The sequence below is a fragment of the Coturnix japonica genome, chromosome 2 (assembly GCF_054131305.1).
Source record: "Coturnix japonica strain WE chromosome 2, WE-NBRP24, whole genome shotgun sequence".
Taxonomy (NCBI): Eukaryota; Metazoa; Chordata; class Aves; order Galliformes; family Phasianidae; genus Coturnix; species Coturnix japonica.
The window spans coordinates 96,677,438-96,705,421 of NC_140664.1; the positions used below are offsets into that span (position 1 = coordinate 96,677,438).

Below are 27,984 nucleotides of genomic sequence, written 5' to 3' on the forward strand. Positions count from 1 at the left end.
CCAAACCTACAAAATCCCAGATGCCAGAAGCACAACACTGAAGGAGAAGGGCATTTACTCTAGGTAATGAGTAATAATGAGCAAACGGGTATAAAGGAACGCAAGGACGCTGGAAATCAGATGAATTTTAGACATCATTCCTTCTGGGACGGACAAACGCATAACCGCCAGGGGGCGGGAGAGCGGCGCGGGGCGCTACTGGATTGGATAGCGCTCCTGTCAATCTCCGCCTCTCTCCCGCCCGCCCCGCAGTGGGGAGCCAATGCATGACGCAGTCCCGGCGCATGCGCAGTGGAGGCGGGCGCTGAAATTCAAATCCCCGTAGCGGTTGGGGTGGTGGTTTGTGCTGCTCCCGGCGCGGTGTGAGGCAGCGGCTGGAGCGGCCGCCATGGATCCCTTCACTGAGGTGGGAACCCGGCCCCGTGCTGGGGGCTTTAGTCCTCAGGGCTGGGGGCGAGCTGGCGGGGTGGAAGTCGGGGGGCAGGCGGGGGGTGGTTTGGGGAGCCGGGCTGCCTTACGGCTTCTCTCTCGCTTTGCTAAGAGCTGTGAGCGGCCCGCTGTTCCCTTCTGCCTTATTGTGGGGTGCATGCTCTTGTAGCGTGCCCCAGCTCCCCGTGTTGCAGCCGCTCCGGTGCTCGTGGGGTCCCTGGTCTCTTCCCAGAGAGGACAGAGGGGTTATTCACGCAGGAGTCGGTGAAAGGGAGGCCCTTTTCTAAGCTGGGTACATACTTGAGTGCATTTCCCAGTGCTGTTTGCTTTCCACATGCCTCTGACAGATAAGATTTTCCTGCAGAGCGGGTAGGTGGTGGGAGTGGTACTGATACATTGTGTCCTGCTAGCTAAGGGCAGGCTTCAGTCTTCCCCGCAGCACTGACCGCCTAATACAAACATATCCTCTTTACATGCCCGCCTTTTGTGATTAGTCACTTTCCTTTGCAGGCACAGTTCCTCTTTTTTTTTTTTTTTTTTTTTTTAATGGGGCATAATTGCAATGACACAAATGGAACTATCTGACTTGAATCTGAGTGTTGAAGGCTTCTAAAGGGTGCTGCGCTGTACTCTGCTTTTATGTGAGATAGATAGAAAGCCACGGAGCTTATAATGACTTTAAGAAATACCATAATATAAATGCTTTTGAGTACACACAGGATTACAGAATGGTGGAGGTTGGAAGGGAGCTCCAGAGATCGTAGAGTCCAACCTCTTGTAAAGTGGGTTCCCTACAGTAGGTTGCACAAGTAGGTGTCTGGATGGGTCTCCACATCCTCTTTGGACAGCCTGTTCCTGTGCTCTGTCACCCACACTATAAAGAAGTTCTGCGTATGTGTGTAAAACTTTCTGTGTTCCAGTTCTTGGCTGGGATCTTTCAAGGAGATTTCTGTCTTTTTTTGAACTGGGCAGCCCAGAACTGGTCCCAGTATTCCAGATGTGGCTGCATCAAGGCAGAGTAGGCAGAGAGGACTGTGTCCTTTGACCTGCTGGCTCTCTTTAATGCACACTCTGTTTAACCAAAGCCTGAATTAATTAAAAAAGAAAACAAACCCACAAAGCTAATCGTTAAAAAAGGAAAGTTAAGAAAATATTTATCATGTATGTTGCTTTATCAAGGAGGAAAGAATAATCTATATTTCAAATAGGCGTCTTATAAATAAATCAGGTGCCTGTAGCAGGGGAGGACTGCAAGAACCAACATCAAGAAGTCACATGTGAGATACTGATTTGCATGTAAGGCAGATTAATGCTACTCCCATGTAAGGCTTGCAAAGTGTAAACATCTAAAAGCTCCTTCCTTAATTGGTAGTGGGTGACATGATGAGACTAGTCTTAAATAAACCTCAAGTCCACAGTACTGGAGCAAGTTGAAAATGGTTTTGCACATTGGGAAATATTCCAACCTCAACACGCCCTCTGTATAGTTAACTGACTTTGAAAAGCTGTGACCAGCTCAGGGGCCACTCCTTAGTGTAAACTTCATTGAAGTATTTGCTGGTGTTGCAGTGCCAGGGATGTATTGCTTTGCCATTAATGCTTGTGCTGCGGAGGATACCTGCTGTATAAAAATCTGACCAGTGTTAATGCATCAGGATTTCAGATGTCAATTTCAGATATCAAACATGGTATCTTTTCTCAAAAAGGACTTTTATTGAATGGAGCTTTATTATCACCTGCTATATTTATGTCCTAATTCTAATTTCTTTTAAATATCACCTTTATTAGTTTAGCTGTTTGCAGGTAACATTTGTTAATAACTCTTATGTTGCTTTCAGGGAACTGGTGAGACATTATAAATGTTGCTTAGGTAAAGCAGCATTAATTCAAATGTAACCTGGCATTACCTGTTTGCTGATCACTTGGCTTTTGTCTCAGTTAATTTATATAGATACTGCGGCAAGATTCAGTGATTTCAATGCTTTCAAATGAAACTGTTCTAAGACAGTTCGTTCTTTCAGTGTCACAGAAACTTGCTCATTCTGCTGGTAAAGCAGGGTAGTAGCAACAAGTTCTTGTAATCACTCAAGGACCTGTGTGTCTTCTCCAAGATTAAGGACGCTTCTGTATGTAACTTAACACATGCTATTTCTAAAGCAAGACTGTCCAACACATAAAGCAGGAAGGTGTTTTCTGATTGTATAATGTGCTCTTGCATGTAAGCCATGATCCTCTAAGTGCGGCTTAGTTGTTTTCCAGTTCCTAGATAAAATGAAATAGGCACATCCTACTTTGAAATGTTGGCTGTTACTGGAATGTGTGGAGAATGTACTATTAGTAATGAACACCTATGATGAACTTAAAAGTGAGCCTCAAGTTCTGGTAGCTGGCTGAGTCATCATGTGTAATAGCAGTTTGAATTGTGGCGGTTGCATGGAAAAAGCCAGTAGGAGCTGGAGCTCAACAACAGAGGCGTGCATTCCTGTGAAATGACATCCCATTTGTTAGTCCAGTTGTTACAAAACAGACAGGAATGTGACTGCGTTTGAATAGAACTGTAGGAATATTGTCTAGACAACGCACTTGAATTTGCACAAGAAGAACAGTTATACAAATCAACTTAAAATGTGTATATTATATGTATAATCTGAATGCTTTATAGCTCTGTTTTTTGGGGTTTGGAATAAGGAAACTGGCCTGTGGACACCACTGGGATGCAACTCATAGGGAAGGCATTCCAGGCACTTCATATGACCATTTTAAGAGATTTTTTTTCCCCACTAACTTCTCTTCCATGGAAGTCAGAGAAGCGGCATTTGTACTTTGACAAAGAATTGTTGGGACTGACGTTCCATTTGTCCTGTGTTTCCCTACAATGAAACATTGTTTGAGACTTCAGCCTCAGACAGTTAAAAATGTGAAATGTGTATTTAATTGCTGTGTGACAGGACAGATGATGGCTGGCACAGTTCTCCCAATAATTTATGTACCAAACAAGCGCAGTTGATATGCTTCCCGCTACAGGTCATTGGTTCAATCACACCATTTTTTCTTGTTTCAAAGTGCCTTAAAACAGTAATTAATAGTTAGTGGTTCTTTGTGTGGTTAAAATGTGGTCTTGATTTATGAATGCAGCATTAAAAAAAGTTACTTCAGACTTGGATGCTGTACAGAATCACGTTCTATTAGTGTAGAACATCCATTGAAACAACCATTTCACATACAGTATAATTATACTATTCAAATTCCCCAAAGTTAGGGAATGAGAGGACTTGATAAAGAAAGGTTAACTGATACCTCTTTACGTGTTCTTGTTTTTTTTGCTGTTCAAGTTAGTGATAAATTGTCTCTGTATTTGAACAATTAACACATCAGTTCCTCACCAGTTAATCTTGCTGAACAGAAGTTCACTTTTGGTTTTGATGCTGCAGTAGCTACTTTTTTGTACTCTAACAACATGGATTTAATTTGTTGAGTTATTATTTTACTTATGAACGCTTTGGGATCACTAACTTATTTTTTAATACAAGGACAGTGACAATTGGGTGTCTTGAAAGTCTTCAGCAGCAGGTCAAGAGCTCACTAGTTAGACTTGGTAACTTAGGATTATCATGTGGTGATTCAGGGAAGAAATGTCTACTATCTGATGTTTCTGAAGACTTCAGGCTCAGTATTTATATACATTTCCCCCCTCACCCCCCAACATTTTTTGGCATTGCTTATATCTCTCTATGTGATTTTTTTTCTTAGAAAGCCAGCGACTGGAACTTTGTAATTTATTGGGTAGCTTCATCTGGTGTTTGATATTAAAGTAGATGTCTCAAACTTCACTGTTTCAGCAATTTCCATAGAAGTCTGTGTCTAGGTGATAAGAATTGAATCAGCGTCCCTGTGAAGGAAATGTAGGAACCTGTTATCTGTCCAATAGGCAAAATGATCTAAAGATACTCTGCAAACGTGAACTAACCAGCCAGATAGCAAGAAGGTGGCTTGGAATTTGCTACAGCATGAGCTATCTTTTATCTGAATGCATCTAACTTCCTGAAAATAGGAGAAGCTGTGTGTATTGCAATGGTGAATCAGAAGCATGGAGTTCAGGAGTTACTGCAGTGAGAGAAAAAGGGAAGACAGAAAAACCGAGTAGTTGACAGTATAGAAAAACATGTTTTTCCTGTTTTCAGGAGGAGGAGGGGTAACCAATCAAAGTCAAGCTTTAAATGTTTCTATAGCATTGCATTACAGTAGATCAGTTATCAACTTTTGAGAGACATATTTGTCTTAGTGCAGTCATCGTTATATGTTTCTGGTATTGTTGCTTTCGGTACGTACTCATTATGGTAAACCTTCAAATATTTTGATTTTGAATTGTTATTGTTAACACACTGAAGTGTATACTAATATGTGATTTATGGACCTGTCAGAAACTACTTGAACGAACCCGTGCCAGGCGGGAGAACCTGCAGAAGAAAATGGCCGAGCGATCGACTTTGGGAGCGAGACTTGCAGCGCAGACCAAGAGGGTCAGAGAGCCTCTGTTAGAGACTGGTAACCAGGCAGCTCTTCCTGATGAAGAAGGTATCCTACAAAAATGTTGGTTTTGTTCCATTTTTTTCTTGTTGTTTGGATGGCTTGTGAAAACCTCTCAAAGTTTATCCTAAAGTAAATAGCAATGGGTGCATTACCCAGTCCTCTAAGACTGGGTGTGTTTAGTGTTTACCCTTATCTGTGAGCAGATGCTCTTAATGATTAGTAAGCTTTAGATGATTGCCTAATGCCTAAGATAGTGCCTTGTAATTGGTAGAATTAGGGCTGGTTATTCATATATCATAACTTTTCACTGCAGTTTTGTACTTTTCTGAGGATGTTTGAGACTGTTAGAATACTAATTTGTTTGAATACTCTGACTTGTGCAGCAAAACCTAGTACTAAACCGTCACCATCAAAGAGACGCTGCTCCAATAATATAGAGACTGAAGCTTCTACTATAGAGAACACACAGCCTATTCCTTCAAGTTCCCAAAGCCACCGTTCTCCTGTGATGAATTCAGAGTTGCGTGGAACTGTGTGTAACAAGACTTTACCAGCTCAACCACTTGAGAAAGGAAAAACAAGCACCAAGTCAGAAACTCCTGCTACCCTTTCAGTCAAAACACGTATGCAGAAACTGGCAGAACAGCGACGCTGCTGGGATAGTGAGGGTGTGTATTACTTGCTGAATAATACTGCTGCAGTGTTTGCATTGATTATAGGGTATGCTAGCAGATGATTTTTTTGGCGAGATGTTGCTAATTTCTTTGTACAGAAGTTTTGTAGACAGCACTGGAATTAGCCTAAAATGATTAAACTGACTGTAACAGAGTGTTATGTGCCTTTTAGCATAAAGCCTTGCTCACCACAGCAGTTGTGTCAACCTAGTAAACTACTTGGTCAAGACTGTGTTGCTTTTTCAACAAGCTTTAATTTAACTTGCCCTGAAGACACTGAGTCAGATCATCTAACTGTTGATAAACTCACAATAGAGCAAAATTCAAATACATCGCAATATATTTTGTTAAGAAGATTGTGTTCTCTTTTCCAGATCCCTCTGAATGTGCTCGTCTGTCTCCCCTCCAGTCAAAAGATCTGCCTGTTTCTCCACCTAAGCAGGCAACTAATGATCTGGCAAGTGGTACCCCCATTGGGAGAAGGGGCCGTTTAGCTAACCTTGCAGCTACAATTGGCTCCTGGGAAGATGACCTAAGTCATCCATCTGCAAAGCAAAACAATGCACAAGAACAGCCTGGCACTACTTGTTTATCCAAATTGTCCACTACAAGTGGAGCATCTGCTAGAATCAATAGTAGCAGTGTAAAGCAGGAAGCTGCATCCTGTTCTCAAAGGCTTGTTGAGGCTTCTATTAATAAACCAGCAAACTCAAAGGGAGCGGTGAGTGTCTGATTATTTGCTGATGGAAGATCAATTTAAGTATTGGGGGGACGAGAGTTAATTCATACCAGTTTAATAATCTGAACACTGGTAACAAATCTAAAGATTTAGTGTGAGTAATCTTAGTTCATTTTCTATTTTTGTTTGATGACAACTTGTGTTGTTTTTTTAAGTAGCAGACCTGACACAGTTTAGAATTCCTTGAGACTTGAAGATGAATGTATATATGTCTTGTAATTGATGTTAAAGTAATCCTTTGCTGTCTTTTGATTATTGGAAACAGATTCTTTAAAGTGATAACCCTTTTGGATTTTACTCTGTAACATAGTCAGCTGACTGAAACTCTGAATATTAACGCTGACTAAAAATGGAATCAGAATGCTGAAATTAATAGTACCAGATGATAGTTGTTCCATTTATGCCACTTAGGAAATGGCAATAATCTGTGTGTCCTATCTGGTTTAGGGAAACATGGGAAGCTACCTGACAAAAACACGTTGAATCCAATATTGAAACAATTTGAAACATTGGATTAGGGTGCTATAAATAGCTCATAACACTGGTTTGTCAGTTCTTTCTGTTTTGGTGGAATGTTTTATAGTATGTTCTACAAATAGTGTTTTCATTCATTTTCTCTTGAGAGAATGACTAACGTTGCACAGTTTCAGTTTAACGTTATTCCTTTTTCTCTTCTTAAGGATCCAAATAATTTAACACAATCCTCAAGCAGTACTGCACCTGCTTCTAAGGAATCTAAAGTACCACAACAGCTAACAGAGAATCCCTGCAGCCCTCAGAAAACTGATAAACGTGCACAGACGGTACAATCAACTTTGTCTCAGTTGGTTCAGTCCAAAGAAGAGACAGTCAGAGGAACACATGTGCAACCTGAACCTAAGGATAAACCCACAACACCAGGTAAGCTGTACTTCAGCTTCAGTGAGTTCAAAGAATTGTCAATGAAATCACTTATGTTGAAAACTATATGCTAGCTAAGTTACAGTAACATGTTGCATAATGTGTATTTCTTGCTCTAAATTATTCCTTGAAGAAGCCTCTGATAATTCTGTTATATGGCTTCTATATTTTGCAAGAGTGTTTTTTGAATTTACTTTTAGTAACCCCTGAGAGTGAAACCACCCTAACAGTTCTGTCTGGAAAGTATGCTGTTAATATCAGTTGATGACAGGCTTTTGAAAGTGTATTTCACATTGTTGGCTAAGATTTATATCTAATAAATATTATGTATTAAAAAAAGAGCCTGAATATGTTAAAAGTCAAAAAGTGCTTCCAGTCTTGAAGGCCATGTAAGTGTGTAGTATCTTTTTAATGATAAAGTATGGTGGATTCCAAACAGTGTCTCTCCCTTATGTACTAGAACGTTCATTTAGATGAAAGATCCAAGTGAGAAATGTTTAAAAAGCAAACCAATTGGAATAATGAACAGGATCACGTGTGGTCTTTGTAAAGAGGAGGGCATCTGTTTGCTCTGATTTACTGCTTTAATATCTTCAGTGTACTGTTACAGCAGTGATTTGCACTTCAGGTTAAGTTTGTATAAAGTGTAACAGTGAGTTGTAAAGGAGGCATCTTAATTGCTTCATTAAGAACCTTCAATGAGATCTAAAATTGCAGTGTAATTTTTCTGTTTGAGAACTGCCTTTAAAGCAAAATAATTCATCTTGTAGGGGGATCAGGAACTAAGACCTTCCTGGAACGTTTTGGAGAGCGCTGTCAAGAGCATAGTGCACGGAGTCCTTCTACGAATACTCCAGGGTATAGAACGCCCGTCGTCACCCCAAATACAAGGACAATCCAGGAAAAGCTTCTCAAACAAAATGAAAATTCCTCTACTGCCACTTTAGTGCTTCAGCTTAAGCAGGTATGACTTGCTAAATTCATAGCTTGCTTATAAGGTCCGTGAAGATTCTTATTGTTCTTTCCCTACCTAATTAGTTTGTAGTGTATTGACATCTTAAAGCTATCAACTTTTCCCCTATTCCCCTTTATTTGCATAGGAACGTGAACGAGAACTTGCATGCATTCGTGGCCGATTCGATAGGGGCAATCTGTGGAGCGCAGAGAGAAGTGAAAGTTCTAAGAGAAAACTTCCAGAAGCTAAAATGGTAATATGTTAACTCCATGTGTTAAAGGGTGTGTGAATTGCTTTAACATGTTTTGAACAAGGGTGTTTTGGCACAACTGTAGGTAAAAGATGAGAATCTATAAGGTTTGTAAATACCTAGGCTATGCAAGACTGCTTCTCAAGTAGCTTGTATAATTATTAATGAAGTATTGGATTTTTCTGTACAGAATCAGTTACAATTGATACTGACTAGAGCTGATTGGTTTAGTTTTTGATGACAGTTATTGTGCTACTTCCTATATTCTTATGCAAGAAGCAAGTATGCTTATTTCTTATGTACGAATATTCTTTCTCTCTCTCAATCCCTGCCGACTTCTAAAATTTATTATAACCATTCTAACTTGGTACTTCAGCTGACAGTCTTGCATAAACAGAATCCTCCTTAATACTGGATGGGTAGCTGACCTTTTTTTAGACTCTTTGAATGTTACCACCTGAATGTATTATGCTTTTGGTTTTAACAGGATGACCCATCTCAGGGTAGTCCAAAACGTTCTCCTCGTTCAGATACTACTACTTCTAGATCAGCAGAGGACATACCAGCAGGTGACAGGCCAGCAGAGTCTCCCACTGTAGAATCTTCAGGTGAGAACTTGTTTTTGGCCTGTGGCTAATATAGGACAGCACTGCCCTTGGTGTTCATAAATGGACAAAAAGGCTAGTAGCACTTTTGTTTACAACTGGACCTCAGTACACCCTTATTTGATTGCTGGTTTGTCTAAATTTTCTCATATAATACTCTGCTACTTGAAGTATTGGCAAGACAGATTGCCTGTTTCTCAGTAAGTTTACCGGTGTTTTGTATTTTCATGTATGCTGACTATAGAGTGAGTGTGTGAAAACAATCAGCTACAGACTTAGTTCATACTGTATTTGAGTTTACCAAATTTACACGAACACTTCCCTCATCAGTGTCCCCTTGTATTCTTACAGTATTACATTCTTACAGTAGGGGATGTGAAAGGGTTTGTTATACCTGTGATGTCCTATCTAATATTCAGGGATTCGAAGAGCCTTCAGTTCTCTGAAAGCAGAGTGAACTTTTTCAAATACTCTTTATATACTTTATGGTCAAATAGACTCTCAAATGTGCTTCTATAAATGCAGGATGATATGCTTCTCTTAGAGTGGGTTTGGATGTTGTGTTTTCTGTTTAATTCCACTTTTTGCTCAAGTGGCTGCACTTTTGTAAATTTTGTAAATTGTCAGCTATATTAGCCATCTTCTGAAATAATGCTGTGAAAGAAGTAAATAAAATCAGAGGTATAGCATGTCTTCATTGACTTTTTTTTTAAAATTAAATTCTTAGATGCTCCTAAATGTGAAGAGGCTGATAAATCCAGCTCTCTGACAGTCACTCAGCCGAAGAGCCCTGTAGAACCGATGCCTACGTCAAAACTTGAACAACTTGCTAAGAAACCAAATGGTTTGTATTGATTTATTTTATTGTGCTTAGCTATCTGTTCCCACTTGTCCAGTAGCGTTAATATCCTTCAAGACTGAATAATGAATTGACTGTATATCCTGCTGACACTCATGTATTTGCTTTGTAATCTGATTCATATAAAACAAGTTAGGAAGCTTTCATTTATAATTCTTCTCTCAATGTTAAGTCTTCAAGAAATATTAAAACTGATAAAAAACTTTATTGGGAAAGGAGAGAAATGGATGCTCTGTGAGAAACTTCAGTTTCAGACTTGCGTAAGCTGAAGTGTTGAAACTTGTCTAACATATGCCTCTTTGTATTGTCTCCCTGTATCGCTTAGACTTTTATCCCATATACTGCATATTAAAGTAAGGATGGAAATATACTTCAGGATTCTAGTGTGCCTGACTATAATAAGCACTTTTTAATAACATTACTTGAAAAGCAGAAGTGGCTGGCTTGTCTGTCGACTCTTCAGTGTTGTTATATAAACAAACATTTAGTTTAGGTGCTACTAATATTTATAAAACATCACCTTTCAGATGAAGAATGTGAAGCTGAAATGAAGGCTGGTGATGAAATGAATAGCTCAAAAGTGATAAATGAAATTTTTGAAATTCTTCAAGAGGATGGTCCGGACATAGAAAAGCTGAAGAAGGAAATGAGCATGAGCCTGGAAGGAGAAAGTGATGATGATGAGCAGGAACAGTCACTAAATATTTCATCAATGTCTCTGTTAACCCCTCTAGTGGAATCTGTTGGTCCAGAGGTGAGAGCCCTTGGGAGATAGGGAAGGATGACTTTACTGTAGAAAGCTGTTTGCTTGTGAATAGTGTGACATTCTAGTATATTGTGATACCTGGTCAAAAACTGAAGTTACAAAGAACATTTTTCTAATGGAAACTTAAGTTGAAGTTTCTGAAGTTTTTTTTTGTTTTTTTTTTTTCTGCCTCTAGAAATAAATATTGCATGTCAGATGCTACATTAAACAAGGTCCTGTAAAATCAAATATTAATATATAGTTCTATTACTTGCACTGTAATCACAAAACAAATAAACATAAAAGGAAATGTATTTCAAACATCTCTCCATGTTACTTATGATCCAACATCTTTTTGCCAGGTCTTTGTTTCTCCTTCCGTTGGTGAGGATAGCAGTGTCAGTGATGTAAGTCAGAAGTCTGATAAGTTCCAAAGGACTAAAATCCCGAAGGCAGAATCTGGAGACAGTATGAGCTCTCTGTCAGAAGATCGCAGCCTCCCATATAGGTAATAAACTCAAAGATTCTCTTGAGTGCACAAACTAAGAATGTGGCGTGGCTCTTCTTTTTTCTTTTAAATTCTTCTAAATAAATGTACTACTTAAACTACAAAAGCAGCAGTTCTTTTTGGAACTGTCAGCCTTTACCAAATGCTGCCGCTATGTTGTGTTGTCTAAACTTAAAATGTATCAAAGAGTGCTTTTATTTTAACATCAAGATGGAAAGAATTAATGAATGATATGTAAATAAATCTTGATATGCTTGAAAAACACTTTTTAACCCAGTTTTCCGTTTTAAGTGTTGATGCATATAGATCTCAAAGATTTAAAGAAACAGATCGTCCTTCCATAAAGCAAGTCATTGTTCGCAAAGAAGATGTTGCTTCCAAACTGGAAATGAAAAAGAATGGTCCATATGATCAAGTCAATATCAAAAAGAAGATGCAGGTATGTAACATACTTTTAAAAAGAGTTTTCCTATTCCTGTGCCTAGTTCATCCTGCAGATGACCACACACATTAATGTACTACTTAAACTGATTTTGCAGTTCTAACATAAACATCTAACAGTATGTAATAACTCAAGTCACATTGTACTAATACATCTTCTGATTGGGTCATTCTAGAGAGAGAACACAAGATGTTGCTTTGAACAGGACATGGGGAGGTATATTTCATTTCTGCTGCTGAATTAGATGGGATTTACAAGCACACTCTGTAAGCAACATTCTGATCTTTGCTGCTGCCTCATCACCAATACTGTTGAATTTCTGGTTAGCTGCTGCTTGCAGTGGTGAAGGCTAGACTGGATATGAAGCATGTAAACACTGAAGCCATTCACTCCCTGTCACATTTAAATTATCTTTGAGGTAGAAAAAGTTGTGCTGGAATAAGGAATAATTGCAGAAATAAGGTTGAACTGTAAGACTTTTTGTAGTTTACTATCTAACTTACTCTAGGAGCTGAATAATGAGATCAACATGCAGCAGACAGTGATTTACCAAGCCAGCCAAGCTCTGAACTGCTGTTTTGATGAGGAACATGGAAAAGGGTCACAGGAGGAAGCAGAAGCAGAGAGACTACTTCTCCTTGCAAGTAGGTTTTTAGATCTAATTCTGATTCTTTACAGCACGAACACTTTGTGAGGATTTGTATTACATGCTCTTGTGATTGTTTTTACAATATTACTTTGTACCTGTCAACTTACAGTTCTTCCTTCTGGAAAACAGGAGAACTTTTTTTGGTACCTTTCTTGTCCCAGATATTCCTACTACTCTGGAAGTTGATTAGTGCTTATGTTGTATTTTACATACCTATGGCAAAAAAACAAAGACAAAAAAAAACCCAAAAACTAAAAAACAAACCAAAGTCAACCAAACCCAAAACAAAACCCACAGCATCTCAATGCTTATGTTTAGTACTACTTGTACCTAATTACTATTATGTTCATTAATTTCTCTACACAGCTGAAAAGAGGACTGCTTTATTGGAAGAATTAAATAAACTGAAGATTGAGGGACCTCTTAAAAGAAATAAAGCTGCTTCAACGTCTTCTGAGTTTACTCCAACCAGGGGATCTGTTTCTATTTCAGAAATGCGTCTACCTCTAAAAGCAGACTTTGTTTGTGGTACAGTTCAAAAACCAGGTAAAAGTAGCAACTAAAAGTTATACCCCTTCCATTGCTGTTTTGCTATTCTCCTTCCCTCCCTTGATACATCTATATTATAGTTTACTCCTTGTTGGCTTTTGCTATTTCTTTGGTCTTTTTTAGCAGTATCCTTTTTCTTGTGATGTTCAAGAAACTTGAATGACCTAACCAGGCCAAGCTTAGAATAAAATATTTCCATGTTCTCTGTAACTTATTTGGAAGGAAGTAAAATTTTGTCTCAGGTCTATCCCTTCCTACCTTGGACTTTTTTCATGTATGCAAGTCTACTACTAAATATCACTATGTAAATTCTGACTTTTGTGTCATTCTGAAATGGTAATAGCATCACTTTTCTTTCAACACCTCATTCCTACAAACTGTTTGGATGTGGTGTTCAGGGTTGTTAGAGTTCAGGTAGTGTGGTTAGGTTGCAGATGGACTTGATGATCGTGAAGGTCTTTTCCAACCTGAGCAATTCTATGATTCTATATATAAATACTGGGCATCTATTAAGCTGTCATACTTAAATCATTAAAGCATTCATGTCAAGTAGTTTCTTTTGTGGTATCTGGAAATATCTCTGGGTCTAGAGACAGCCAGGAACATAGTAAGTTCCTTTCTCAAATGATTGTTTACAAGAATCTGCAAGCCCACAATAACCAGTGCTATTTTTAAACATTATCACAAATTTTCATTGTAGCTGGATAATTCTGACAGGTTCTTTCTTTTTACCTCACTAAAATGTAAGGGCAAAAAGTCACTGAGCAGTCCTTGTTTAATCTCTGTTCCAAAACTACTGTTACTGAATGCATATGCAGCCTTTTTTTTCTTTTTTAACTGTACCGCAAAATGTAAATTAAGTTTTAATATCTTCAGATGTATTCTAGGAAGGACATAAAATGTTTATATAACCAAGAGTAAGAATAGAAACACTTGACATAGTTTAATCTCTTGATATGTTATGGTTCTGGTTGTATAAGAGAGATCCATGTAAACAGACTTCTTGTTTTATAAGCTTGTTTAATACAAAATTACTTAGTTTTTGTCAGTAATTCCTGTAACCAAATTGTATGAAGAAATGGCTAAATATTCCTAGTCTTAGGAATTATGTTCTGGAAGTGCAGTATTTGCTACTGTGCACCAGAACAAACTCTGGAAATCACTTTTAGCTCTGAAGAGAGCATCAAATATAAAGGCTATGAATCAGTGCTTACTGGACTTTAGGCCAGTTATTGCAAAGGCTGAGACTTTACTACAGAGCAACTAAAGTTTTGTTTTTAACATGATTTAATGTTAAATTACTTTTGTCTTACTGCTTATCAACTTGCTGCAGATACTCTAAACATTCAAATATCTGATGCTATTGAAATGTGCTCTTGTGGTGGTGGCTTTTCTTTTTTCTCCCTATTATGTGAAAAGTCAAGGAAATAAGTTGTCTCGGTATCAATTCACTCAGAGGATGGGAGGAGAGAAAAAAAAGATGGGCAATAGCAGAAGCTGATGTATTGCTAAGCTGGTAGGCCTAGAGGATAAGGAACCTAGTTAATTGTTGAGTCTGATTGCAAGTTCATTCTCTTTTGTCTCATGCACTGGGTAGCATAGGTCTGGCCTGAAAAGTTCCAGACACTAAAGCACTTGTGATTTATGTGGAGATGATTCTACCAATGGCATACCATAGGGGAAAAAAGAATTGCATTCAGAATAAGTTTGTAGGCAAATCTTGACTAACACAAGTGTTTAAATTGGGTTAGACAGGCACATTTAATAGTAATGCATTACTGGAGGACTTCTAGATGCTTGAGCAACTCTTGAATAAAGAAAATGTATGTCTGAAATACATTTACAGAAGCAGCAAACTACTACTATGTGATAATACTGAGATCTGGAGCAGAAAACATGGTTGCAACTCCATTAGCAAGTACTGCCAGTTCCCTGAATGGAGATGCTCTTACTTTTACTACAACATTTACTATGTAAGTATAAGTATAAAATGCTAATCTGGAACTTATACTATCTCTGGTGGTGGATCATGTATGGAAATGTTACTGAAAATCTTCATATAAAAATGCCTTATTCTGCAAACAAATTGAGTGAGATCATCTCATTTTAAGAAATAGCCAGAATGTACTTTTAAAAAGGATATCTAGATTTATGCCACAAGCTAATTTGTCTGTTGCTTTTTCTATTTCTCTCTCCTGAAATAACTGTAATGACAGATGAATTACTTTTCCTTAGAGCTCTTTTGCAGCAATTAACACTTCATATAGCTATTTGGGTTTGGTGTATTGAAGGGGGTAGGGAGGGAGTATTGTAAAAATGAAAATTAATTCTCAAATGCTAGCTAAAAAGATGTTCAAATGAATGTTTGATTTGTCAAGTCTTCTGAATAAAGACTGGAAAAAGCAGTCTGTATTCTAGAAATACTAGCTATTAGTAAGCATCATGGCTAAGATTCTTTTGAGTAGAACCTATGTGTTCTTATCTGTTCCTTGGTGAATTTTAGGGATCGTGACTCACAGCAGCAAAAAAAAAACAAAGAAAAAAACATGTTTTCTGCAGTCTGTGGCTTAACATGTTTTTCCCATTCATTCCTTTTAGGCATGATGTATCAAATGACTTTGAAATAAATATAGAAGTCTACAGTTTGGTATGTATTGCTCCCTGTATTGGTCCCTGTCAAGAGGATGTGTAAGGGAGAATGATGTGTTGTACCTTCTTAATGCCTTTTTGCCCTATAGGTGCAGAGAAAAGAAGCTCCAGGCACTGATAAAAAGAAGAAGGCAAATAAATCTAAGGTAAATGGAACACAGAACTCATTGTGTTGTATTTCAAGAGGGTAATGGGATAAATTCTTAAATCCCGTACCTAGAAGACTAGTTTTCAGGAAGAATGGACTAACAGTTTAAAACAATCTGTTACCTGCTTTTGCTACTCTTGTTCTAAGAACATCTGCAAAAACAGATGAATTATGCAGTCCTGCAACTATTAGTAGTTTGGACATGTAGAACTTAAGGTCTAAAATATACCTGGGGACAAAACGAAGGAGAATTCTTTAATAGTTCTGCAAAATACAGGGTATTAAATATATACATAAGGTATTAAATATATATGGTGATTTAGTTTTCTTGTTCTCCAGTTTACCTAAAATCCACAAATCAGGATCCCCTGCCCTGAAGTTCTGTTGATCCTAAAGCTCTATTGATCATCTATAACACTTTTTTCTTCTTAATGTAAAGGAAAAGCAATAGTTGCTTATTTTTAAAGGAAATGTTTTAATAATCTTTTGGAAGAAAACATTTAAACATGAATAACATGCACATTTCAAGTGTTTGTGCTTTATTAGGGTTTTGTTAGCCCTAAACAAGCTAAACAGGCTTTGTAGAGGTGTTTTTCATTTGCCATTCCAATAGTTGGGTGTGCACTGATTGCCTGTTTTAGGTCCTATTTCCTTCTTTTAAAGATATCTGTCAGTCTGAAAAAACAAACAAACAAAAAAAAAACTTGAGTGTTATTCAAATGTAATGGGATAAATTCTTAAATCTTGTACTGGAGAATAGAAATAGTGATTCCTTTCAAAATCTTTATTTTCATTTTGTGTAGTGAAAACATACTCTCATGTTATCCCCCAATAAGACTAGTTAAATAGTCTAGGATTTGGCTTTCTAACTAAATGTTTTTGTGGCATTCTAAGTTGCTAACACAGGGCTAATAGCTTCTTGTAATTGCTTTCATCTTTCAGGTTCAAGAACAGACACATGTATAATTCTGACTTTTAATATATTATCTGTTTTTAAACTTTGGTACTTTCACATGAAGATATAGGTAATATACAACAAGCTGAATACTGGCTCTATACTTGTGCTGTTATAATCTATTTTTAGCAAGTTGTATTTACTTATTACAGGAAAGAAAAATGTTCTAAGGTTGCTTTTTCAAGTGCATGCTCTGCATTCGGAGATGTTGTGTTGAGTCCGGGTTCAATAAGCAAGGACTTATAACAAGAGCTAGTATCTATTTAAAATTAATTTAAATGCTAAGTCTTGAAAATATTGTTTTCATGGTAAAGTAATGAATGGTTACAGTAACTTGAAATCCAAATGCATTCATTTTCTTGTATTTTTTTTTGCAGGTTATCACTCCAAAGAGATTATTAACGTCTATTACCTCTGTAAGTATAAATGTAATATTATTACAAGCTCTGTGTGTAGCTTCCAAAGGCCATATTTCAACATGTGAGCCTGTATCTGTATCAGGCTTTCCATGCCCCTTTCTTGAAACTGTAACAGTGCATGTTTCTACCAAACTCTTCAGCATCATCTCAAGAAAGCCATAAAAACTGGTGACAGCTCTAAATAAATAATACTGAAAATATAGTTGTGCATGTTTATTTGGATTCATTTTCTAGTTGTTTTTAAGTATGTAAAAACTTCAAAACTAATTTCTCTGTAGTCTAGCTTAGTCTTCTTAGAAGTTCTCCAACTATTTTCCCACTAAGCTTTTGTTTTTCTCTTTCTAGAAAAGCACCCTTCTTACTCCAGGTAAGCAAAATCTAAACATATTATACCAAGATGAATAAGCAGCATTACTATCAAAAGCTGCGTATCAACAAATAATACTTGTGCGTAATAAAGAGAAAATATTTCAATTTGTTAGTTACCATTAGTGCATGGTACATCTGAGCTATGATTAGTGGAAGCTCTCTTTGCAGAATCAAAGCTAATATCTTGTGTCAAAAGCCCATAGTTAAAATTTCTCCTGTGAAAATGAACTCAAAGAAATTTTAAGACTTAAATTGTTTTGACATCAGACTAATATGGAATAAACTTGGAAATTCTTGATTGTATGATCAGACTGTAAAATTTTGCCTCTTCGTAGTGTTTTAACAATGTATTTGTTTCTGACACTTGGCAAGGAGGACAGGAGCATCTCATTTTCTCTGTCATCACTGAAATGCATTATACACTTGTCCAACTTACGTGAGGTACTTGAGATAGCCTTAGTGCAAACTGCAGCAATAATAATCTCATGAGCAAGCTCTGAAATGCCTACGAAACTGCTGCAGCTAGCCTTATTCCTGAGCCTGAGCTACAGGGCTTGTTTCTATTGATGCGGTGCAGAGAAATAGCTGTTCAAGTTCTGAAAACTGCAGTGTTAACACTTAAAATGTCTTCTTCTCAAGTTCCTATTGCAGGTCATATGTGCTTTGCAATACGCCCTAGACTGCTCTTTTTTTCCCTGAGGCCTCTTAAGGTATTTTCTCTCATCCTCTGAGGACGCTTCAAAGCCTTTTACCAAAAGAAATGATCTAGTGAGGAGGAATGGAGCGTACCAAGAATTGGTCTGAATGTGTTTTTGGGCTATGCTGCAAAGAGTGCTTCACTTTATCAAGTAGGGCACTTGCACAGTAATACAGATAGAACTTACACCTTGTTGCATCTTGGTTGTGTGCAGTGTAACCACTTGACTTGAACTTTTCTCTGCAGCCATGGCCAGTCCAGGTGGTCCTAATGCTGTACGCACTACTAATTTCGTCCTTGTCGGATCCCACAAGCTATCGTTGTCTTCCGTAGGACATGCCAAATTTGCATTGGAGAAGGTAATGGAGACTGCTGTGTTTGTAAGATAATCAAATACCACTAGAAAAAAGAATGAGTTTACTGTTCCCAGGCAAGATTGCAATTCTAGAAAATCTAGACCAAAAATTATGTACACGTGTATGTATAAACAACATAGGTGATTTTACTGATATTAACTTTGAATGACTGAAACATCATTTTAAGATGCATCAGAAAGGAAGACACACTATTATGATAGGTGTTTTCTTCTTTGTAAGATCAGTACACAGTGTGGTTATGCAAAGCTAATTTGTCAACATTTGGTTACTGATTGCTGTCCCTGACAAAACTGATGTACACGATTGACATCTCTGTGTACATAGATTTCATAATATTTGTAGCTTTTATTGTCTTAAGCTGTTCAATAGCTTATTATTGAATAAATAAATAAGGTACTGTGTTGTAATGATGGAGAAGTATTTAAAGTTTTCTGCATTTATATCAATTTAAAACCTCAGAATGAATTTACATAGGAGCGTGAGTTTCCTTTCATTGCCCAACTAAAGTTATATGTTGATAGTCCTTTGTCCAAACAACTTTGGCTCTTGGCATTACAAGTTATAAAAACTACATTCTTAGGTTAGTTGAAAACTGTAACCTTGTAACGTCTTAAAAATTTATTAAAATTATTTTAGGTTATTTTAAGCTAAAACTAGCTTAAATTAATTCACAAGATACTACAGTTTATGCTGGTACTGAATTGCAACTCTATCTGTTCAAATAGCAGTATCAAAATGTATTTTCTTTAAGAGTAACTTTTTATGATAGTATTGCAACTAGAGCTTCTGACAAGAGATGAGATTGTAAGAGTAGTGGTTTGTGCACAAGCTTAGAAACAAAATATCAGAATAATCTCAATTTGATTTTCAGAAGGTTTACCTTCTATATGTAGATCCAGATTCCTCTTCTGAAACTGTCTGAGAACTTATAGTTGAATGGCACTGCTGCCATATAATTACTGACTTGGAGTCTTTAGCATAAATATTCTTCCTAGCAAGAGCTATGCTCAAGTCTTATTTTGCATGTGGTTTAGTCATTGGAAACCCTCTTGTTCTTAGAATTATGGGAATCACCTTTTAATTTATATTTGACAATCTAGATTTGAACAGTTTTAGATTCATCTTTAGGATGGAACACTGGGCAGGATGAGTACAAGCACAACATTCACTTAGATTTCTAGGGAAAACATGATTTATTTATTTTTTTTCCAGGCACTAAGAACTTCAACTGTGAATAAGAATCCCCCTTTTTGTTGGATAGATTTTGTGAAATTATGATCTCAGCAGACTTGTGCTTTTACTTTGGCCTTTGACTGCACTAAACATCAGCTTATAAACTTACTCCATATAGTTCTGATACGAAATCAACTACTAAGTCAGTGGGTTTTGATGTTCATTCCTCTCATTTTTATATGCATTTCTAAAATTCAGAGTAGAAAGGACACAAATCTATTCCTGTATAACTGTTCCCCACAACCTTTTTATTTCTTAAGGTTTCTTTTTTCCCAACACTGACAATGCTGAGCATATCTCTTTTTTCCATAGATGAATTTTGAAGGGGAGGAAAGAGAACTGTTGAGCTATATGTTCCGGGACAAGGTTGCTATGATTGCTTAGTTTATCACTAAATAGGAATCTGGCTTCCTAGTGCATGTGGCTTATGTGTCTGCCCTCTGATCTTCTGCATGTTTTAAAAATCCTTCTTAGGACAAACAAAAAAGCTTTTAAGAGCTTGTAAGTAAACACAACAGGATGCTAGGAGCCTTTAAAACCAGAATTGTACTTCTTGTATTGTACAGTGCTGAGGATGCTGCAAGAATTTGTTCATTTAAAACATTTAGGACTTTTTCTTAACTAGTGTGTGTCTTGTCTTTCTAGATCACTAGAGGGAGGCTTTGAATCAAATTAAAGTCTCTTAAATTTCCTGACTAGCAGTCTTTAAGCCAAATTCTCTATGAACTGCATGGAACATAAAATCAGATACTCTGCTGATGAGGAGCTGTGGTAAAAGATGCTAGCAACCTAAATATTGCTTAAACTCAACTTACTGTCACTGAGAACAGTTCTAATTCTCTTCAAACTAAATCCTTCTTAAAGAGAACAAAAGTTTAGAAAGTACTCAGCGCATCAAAAAGTGAAGTTCTCATCTGTGCACAAATCTGCAATTGAAATATTTTGCTTGGAGCATGCATTATTAGGTTTCTAGGAATTATATAAAATAGTGTACTTAAATAATTGATTCTGGTCTCTGAAAGTAGCATTATGTAGTTAACTGTCCTTGAATCTCAGGGAAAGAAGGGATGTTTTCTCCTTTCTTGAAATTAAGGAACTGACGCATTTAATGTATTGAGGATTATCTTGAAATTCTTCTCAGATAATCTGTTGCAGCAAGCTGCTTTTTATGGCAGATACATGAATGACCACACTAGAATGCAAACTAGCCTAGTCAGGGACTCTTCATTTAGCTGTTTATTCAACTGATAGCTTTCCCCTACCACCCTCCTCCCTCACTTCTACTCCACTTTGGCCTGAAAGGGATATATTGCTGACTAGAATATAACAATCTTATTATATGAATAGGAGGATGTTCTGAGTTTTGTTTGTTTTTTTTTTTTTTTAAGTTTACTAATAGTGTTGTACACTCTGCATAACTGAAAAGTTTAGTTTGTTATACAACCTTTTTGCTTTTTTTTGTCACACAGCTCTTTACCAATACACTTCTCAAACATCTCCAAAGTGACATAGTATTACAGAATTTCTTGTTCAGATAGCAACATATGCGGAGTGCCCTGCGAATTCTTTTCTTTTTTAATTAGCAATTTCTCTTTTTGACTGCAGAAAAAGGAAGGGCTGTGATTTTTTTTTTGACCTCTTTAAAATTGTATTATTATTGATAGTAGTGATGGGAGCACTCATTGTAATTGGGATTCTGTGCACGGAGGGGCTGGGGGAAATCCAAAGTTAATTTTTATTGCATGTTCTTCCTCAAACATCTTGGGAACTGAGCTACCCTCAGCCAGCCTCCGGTACACGATTAATCTACTTTGCTTAGTGGCTGAAGGTAGCGTTTGGAATCTTGTTAAAGATGACTTAGCACAGGCTTTCAGTGCCTTGAGTGTTAGTCAAGAAAAACTGCTTTCATTACTTATCCCCTTCTAGGCTTTTTTGTGTAAATATTTGAGTAGTCACAATTACATCAATATCTACCAACAGTGCTTATGGCATCCAAGTACTGATACTTTTTGAGCTCACTTTGATGTTTTCTAAGCAGCTTAATGTCAAACGGAGGCAGAAGCTTGCAGAATGTGAACCTCTGCTGTGTGTTGTTTATAACAGTGCTTGGGTTGCCTGTTGCTTCCAGATAGAAGCATGCTTGTTTGTATGTCCTGAGCAAACTAATAAGCAAAAAGTCACTCAAACATTCTCAATGAACTTGAAACAGTCAGTGATTATTACTGTCTTGCTTGAGGCTGACCACTCTTTTCTGGCTGGAGGCCCTAAGAACAAGACAATGCTAACATGCTGGTAGCAGGTGGCTTGCTTGAGTTCTAGAGCAGATGTTGGAGAGTGTCAGAATTAGATGACCAATTGTTCTACCTTTTTGCAGGTTCCTGTTTTGTCTCCTTTGGAAGGTCACATATATCTAAAGTTAAAATGCCAAGTGGACTCTTCTGTGGAGGAAAAAGGGTTCTTGGTAAAGTATTCACTAATTCCTTCCTTGGAAATAACAGGTCTTACTAAATATGCTCATTTCACATATGTGTTTGTGGCAATAGTTAAACTTAACAAAAGTGACAATATTTGTTCTTCCTGAATCAAACCCCAAAACCTTTCTAGTTTGTCATCTAAACCAGCCTAAATTAAAGCTGTCTTTACTACTTTTCCCTTTTATTAATGTTTTAGCTTGTATATGTTTTGTTTGTTAACAGCTTGCCTGTTATTCCAAACTTCAGTTCAACTTCCTTTGCTATAGTTTGTATGTGACATAAGATTCTAATTTCACTGCCAGAAGCTTTTTGGGAGATGTATTGGATTTATTTTTTTGCTCTTATATGAACAGATTATCTCTAGCAAAAGATGCTTACTTCATTGTATGCGCAGACTTAAGTTACTTTTAGAGACATCTTAAGCAGTTCTCTCTCTAAAGTTGGGAAATACACTTTGGAAAATACACTTAGGTCTAACAGATGGAGTTGTTGAGATTGTATCCAGCAGATGGCAGTAAATGTTATGAAAATACTTCAGCATGCCATTAAACCATCTTTATTCTAGTGTTTTCCTAATTCTTTTTCAAGCAATTCTGTCTCTCCTTCTTAATGAAGTCTGTTCAGCTCTGATTAGAAGCAAACATTTTGCATGCTCGTAGTGCTTGATATCCTGTGTTTTTGTATGCTGTTTTTGAAACGCATTTGTTTACTTCTGTTATACGTGAAACCTGGACAACAGTGTGTGTATTAATTTTCTTTCCAAAGTGAAGGTTTGGAAACTCCCTGCCTTAGTAAAGTTGTATAATCTAAATTACAAAAAGAAGAAAACAACATATGAAAGTTAGTTGGAAGAAAATGTTTTGTACAAGTTCATGAGAAATCTAGGATAGGAGGTAGACAGTAATATTTCCATTGTAATATTAACGATAAGGGCCTTGTAATAAACATAATCCTGTGTCCTAGGAAATAAGCTGCCATCAAAAATATTTAAGATTGTTTTCTAGTTTCTTTTAAACTGTTTGGACTCCTGAGTGTAGCCTGCAGAATAGCCAGGCGTAAACTTTGTGATCCTGACTTGTAAGTCAAGATGACTTAAATACATAACCACAATAGCTTCTGTTTTACTACTATGTGGCTTGTGAACCACTGAGAAAGTATATTTAATGTGTTAGTCTCCGCTACCTGAAAATAATGGGAATACTTAGTGTTGTCAATATTAAAAATCTATCTGAAATAGCAATGATGGGTGCATTTTGAGCAATAGGCTACAGTCTTGAGAGTGATAGCTTAAACCAATTTTCCACTCTATCTGGAAAATAAGTATGCTATTAGAAGTCTCTCCTGGTAAGCATTTTCTCCTACTTAAGTTTACTGCAGTGAAGGGTTTTATTTGTACAACCATTCTGTAGGAAAAAAAAAATAGTTGAGTGCAGACCGAACTGAAAGTGTAATGTTAACTCTTCTTTCTTTTTTACAAGACTATGTTTGAAGATGTCAGTGGGTTTGGAGCATGGCATAGACGCTGGTGTGTGCTATCTGGAAACTGTATATCTTATTGGACATACCCGGATGATGAAAAGCGGAAGGTAGTACTGTTCATAAAGCTCTAGACTGAAGTTCTGTAATACTTTATGCTATTTGCCGATCTTTTTTAGTAACTAATACTTTAGGTTTCAGATAATGACATGCAATGCATGAGATTCAAACTCCTAAAGCTTCCTTAAGGAATTGGGAAGGCTCGTCTTTGTAAATATGGCATAAACCAGGGCAAAAGTAGAAATTGACTGTTTTATCTGTTGGGGAACAGGAAAGTAGTGGAAAATCTGTATTCAATTACCCTTTAGCCTTAAGACTTCCTACTGTATTTGTCAAATGAGTAATGCAGAGACTATTTAATTGAAATTGACCAAGTTTGTACAGGTTAATAAGCAGGCTGTATCCAGTTGCCCTAAATTTTAGACTAAACATTAACTTTCTCACTCAGTATAGTGAAGAGTGAGATTAGACAATCTTTCTATACTGTGTAAGCATAACTGTAATTATGGACTGTGTTATCTGCAGTTGCTGCTTTCTTGGATCTCTCTTTTATAGCTGAAATTGGTGTTTTTAAGTGGATCTTGCATAAACCTGTGTTATTGTCTGGCTAATGAGCCAAATCAGAGAGGTTCATCTGTCACTAAGGTGAACCTTGTGTCTCCTTAGCTTTTCCTGCAATGTGTGCCGAAACATTTCCAGTTACTTTAAGCACTGCTTTCAAGAGGGTTTTTCTGACTCACTTAAGCAATTTACCATTAAATACTTGCTTATTTGTTGGCACAGCACTTCTTCCCCTTGAACTGTGGCAAACTCTGTTTCTTACAGATCTTCTGAGCCAATCCAGATGCCTGAATTTAGTTTCTTTCCAGCTAACAAAGGAAGACCAAATGCTGATATTTGCCAAAATGTATCAGTGCACTCAGTTTCCTTGCCAGGAGAGAGGAAAATAATCTGTCTACTGTAATATAATAATTAAGAAAAACTAAAAATTAAGATAATCAAGGAAAACACTCTTTAGTCCACCAAAGCTGCTTTGGTGTTCTTTCAGACTGTCTTGTTCTTGAAAATGTTCTAGACTTATCTTTCTTAAAGTGACAGTGGTATACGAAAAGAATGATACAGGTCTATAAATGAATATACCTGACTACTATCTACAGTGATGATAGACTCTATCTTTAAATGTTTCATGGCTGATCTACAATGCATGGTAGACTTAGCTCAGAAGTATCATTATTGGGCAATTATTGCTTTAAAGATGACGCTTTTTTTGCCTGTTAGGAATACACATTCTGTTAGGTATACTTTTTCCTAACATAAATAAAAATAGCAGGCTCTTATAGAATCATAGAATCACCAAGGTTGGAAGAGACCCACAGGATCACCCAGTCCAACCATCCACTCATCAGAACCAGTAGTTCTCACTAAACCACATCTCTCAACACAACGTCCAAATGTTCCTCGAACACCTCCAGGGTTGATGACTCCACCACCTCCCTGGGCAGCCCCATTCCACTGCCTGACCACTCTTTCAGAGAATTAGTATTTCCTAATGTCCAGCCTGAATCTCCCCTGGTGCAGCTTGAAGTCATTCCCTCTAGTCTTTTGCTCAAGAGCTCCTTGTGATGTTGCTGTAGTGTGATGTGTTCTGTAGGTGTGGTGAGTTGGAATTGAGGACTGTAACTAACTTTAGGTGTACAGCTGAACCTCTCTCTATAGTCAGTGAAAAGGAATAACCACTGTGACAATTAAAATGCTCTTTAAAAGTGTCTAGCCATTAACTATAGAGGGAGCTAAAGCAGATGGTTTCTGCAGTAAAGTACATTAGTTGTATGTTTAAAGATGAATCCATATGCTTATAGACTCTGACAGGAATGATGTAAGCATCCCTAAAGTGCTTGCTTTCTGTAGGCTTCAATAGCATTTGCTCAATCAGTTTAGATTTTATTATGAAGTTCTCTTGAATCTGAGAGTTTAAAAGCAAAGCTTCTCTTGAAGAAGTGCAAATATATCTTTCTAAAGTCTAAGCCTTTGATGATGGATGGATTTATTAACTGTATTGTATATGGTAAGGTATATTCCATTGTGTGTATTTTGCCTCACCTATGGCTCTTTTCAATGTGGAAAGTAGAATATTTCTATTTACTGGGGGAGAGATTTCATTAAAATATATATATATATACACATACACGTTTGTGTGTATATATATATATATATATATGTATGTATGTGTATATATATATGTGTGTGTGTGTGTATTAAAACATGATCAGAATTGTTAATCCTAGTGGTGTTCTTTACTGATGAGTGAACTTGACTTTCAGCATCCTTTGGGCCGGATAAACTTGGCTAACTGCACTAATCGTCAGATTGAACCTGTCAACAGGGAGTTCTGTGCCCGTCCCAACACTTTTGAACTAATAACTGTCCGGCCACAGAGGGAAGATGATAAAGAGACTCTTGTCAGCCAATGCAGAGACACACTCTGTGTTACAAAGTAAGTGGATAAAATAATGAACCTCATGTAGTTTATGGAAGGGGAGGGGTTGTCTTGCCTCACGTCATGGTTTTAATATAGCTTTACAATTTTGACATGCTAATGCAGGACTCATTTAAATGTTTAGATTTTGGGGATCACACTTAAACTTTCAGTCCTGTTTGTCTTATTATCACACTTCAATCTTCTGGAAATGATGACTGAGTTCTTTGTTCTTAGAAGTAGAAATACCAGGTGGTTTAGTGAGCTTAGCAGAATTCTAGAATGCTTGATTTCATTTTTTTCCTTTGCCATTTGGATACTTTAGATAAACTTGGCTTTTTTTTTCTGAATATGTAGGTAGGAAGGTGGGGAAATATCTCATTCATTGAATTCTTTGCTTTTTAGGAATTGGCTATCTGCTGATACTAAAGAAGAACGTAATCTTTGGATGCAAAAGCTAAATCAAGTTCTTGTTGACCTTCGTATGTGGCAGCCTGATGCTTGCTACAAACCAATTGGAAAGCTTTAATCATAGGAAGGAGAACGCGAAGAAAATACCTATGCAGAAGGCCATGTGAACTAAAAAGGAATAAATAAAAAACCTCTGGAAAGTCATCTGGATCACTTAAGCTTTAAATTTGAGAGAGTACATACCTTTATATAGGGCTGTTATGCAGTATTTTTGTTTCACTTTAAGGATTTTAAAACTTTCATTCTTTTATTTCATAGCTCTTGAGCATAGTAGGAAGCAATTAGCTGTTTCTAAATGTGCTAAATATTTATGTAACTTTTTTTGGGATGTGTTTGTAGCTAAGTACATTCTCTTCTTGAAAAACTAAATTATTGCAGGTAATCGTATTTCAGGGGTCAGGGCTGGGGGGGAGCTGATGAAAACACAAATCAACTCAGCTCCCAGAATGGGTAGTTCAGAGTTCTCCAAGAAGAAAGGTGCTGAAGCAGGAAATTTAGTGTTGAAGGTTTTTTCATAATGATCAGGCATACAAGTTAATAGTAAATGCTATTCTAAAGCATGCAGTATAGGCATTTCTTGCTTGCACAATATCCTTGTGGTCCGAACAAGAGATATTCACAATACTCATGCATCTTCTGTTTTGGATATTTTTGTTTCTTGTACAAACTGGTATGGATAAGTGTATGACGTGTATACTATGTTGTTTACAGGTGTGGAATTATGTAAGCAGTATATTGCACTTTGATAGAAATGAAAGGTCTTGAATATTTTTGTTAGGATTGCTATATTAAAAATGAATAAATTTAGCTTTAGGGTTGTGTACGTTAGTATTTCCTGGACCTCACAGTTCATACAAACATAAATTCTACTCCATTTGAGAGCCAGGAATAGGTTGTAAAATAGCTTTTTCTATAAGACATTATGAAGCTGCTATCTACCAACTAATACTCTGGCAGAAAGTATGGGTCTTCCTCCTGCCATAAATGTCTGTAATTGCATATAAAAACATTACTACAGACCCATCATAAAATGCCAGAACTACTCAGATAAAATCTGCTATTTTCACAGCTTATCACTGTTCTTAGTGAAATACTATCCTGTTACCCTGCTATTACAAATGCAGCAGCGGAATATTTGTTTAGCTGTTGTGTTTTCACACTCGAAACACTAAATTCTGTTATCTTAAACTGCCACTTTTGTACTTCTGCTTTTAAATCTACTTTTTTTTTCCTGTTGTCTTCAAATATTTCCAAATTATGTATTGAGATTTATTTTATCCTTTTAAAATAAAAAAATAAAACGCTATGTGTAACTACTTTTAATGTCATCTATGCATTTGAGACAC

At 36.9% G+C, this 27,984-nt stretch overlaps 1 protein-coding gene across 2 annotated transcripts; it reads left to right on the forward strand.

Moving 5' to 3' along the window:
• The first annotated feature begins 299 nt into the window (after positions 1-299).
• On the forward strand, positions 300-27,944 carry ANLN (anillin, actin binding protein). Of its 2 annotated transcripts, XM_015854230.3 has the most exons (25): positions 300-406; positions 4,851-5,004; positions 5,343-5,627; positions 6,008-6,354; positions 7,053-7,272; positions 8,043-8,236; positions 8,373-8,480; positions 8,965-9,085; positions 9,810-9,926; positions 10,469-10,695; positions 11,049-11,194; positions 11,486-11,633; positions 12,145-12,280; positions 12,652-12,831; positions 14,681-14,807; positions 15,433-15,481; positions 15,573-15,629; positions 16,964-17,002; positions 17,351-17,372; positions 18,318-18,430; positions 19,994-20,047; positions 22,056-22,142; positions 23,634-23,741; positions 26,013-26,185; positions 26,573-27,944. In XM_015854230.3, exons 1-25 carry the CDS (start codon positions 389-391, stop codon positions 26,694-26,696), a joined length of 3,354 nt encoding a protein of 1,117 aa, XP_015709716.2. In that variant the 5' UTR covers positions 300-388; the 3' UTR covers positions 26,697-27,944. The 2 variants fall into 2 exon arrangements, with proteins under 2 accessions (XP_015709716.2, XP_015709717.2); XM_015854231.3 differs by lacking the exon at positions 19,994-20,047.
• Positions 27,945-27,984: the final 40 nt, after the last annotated feature.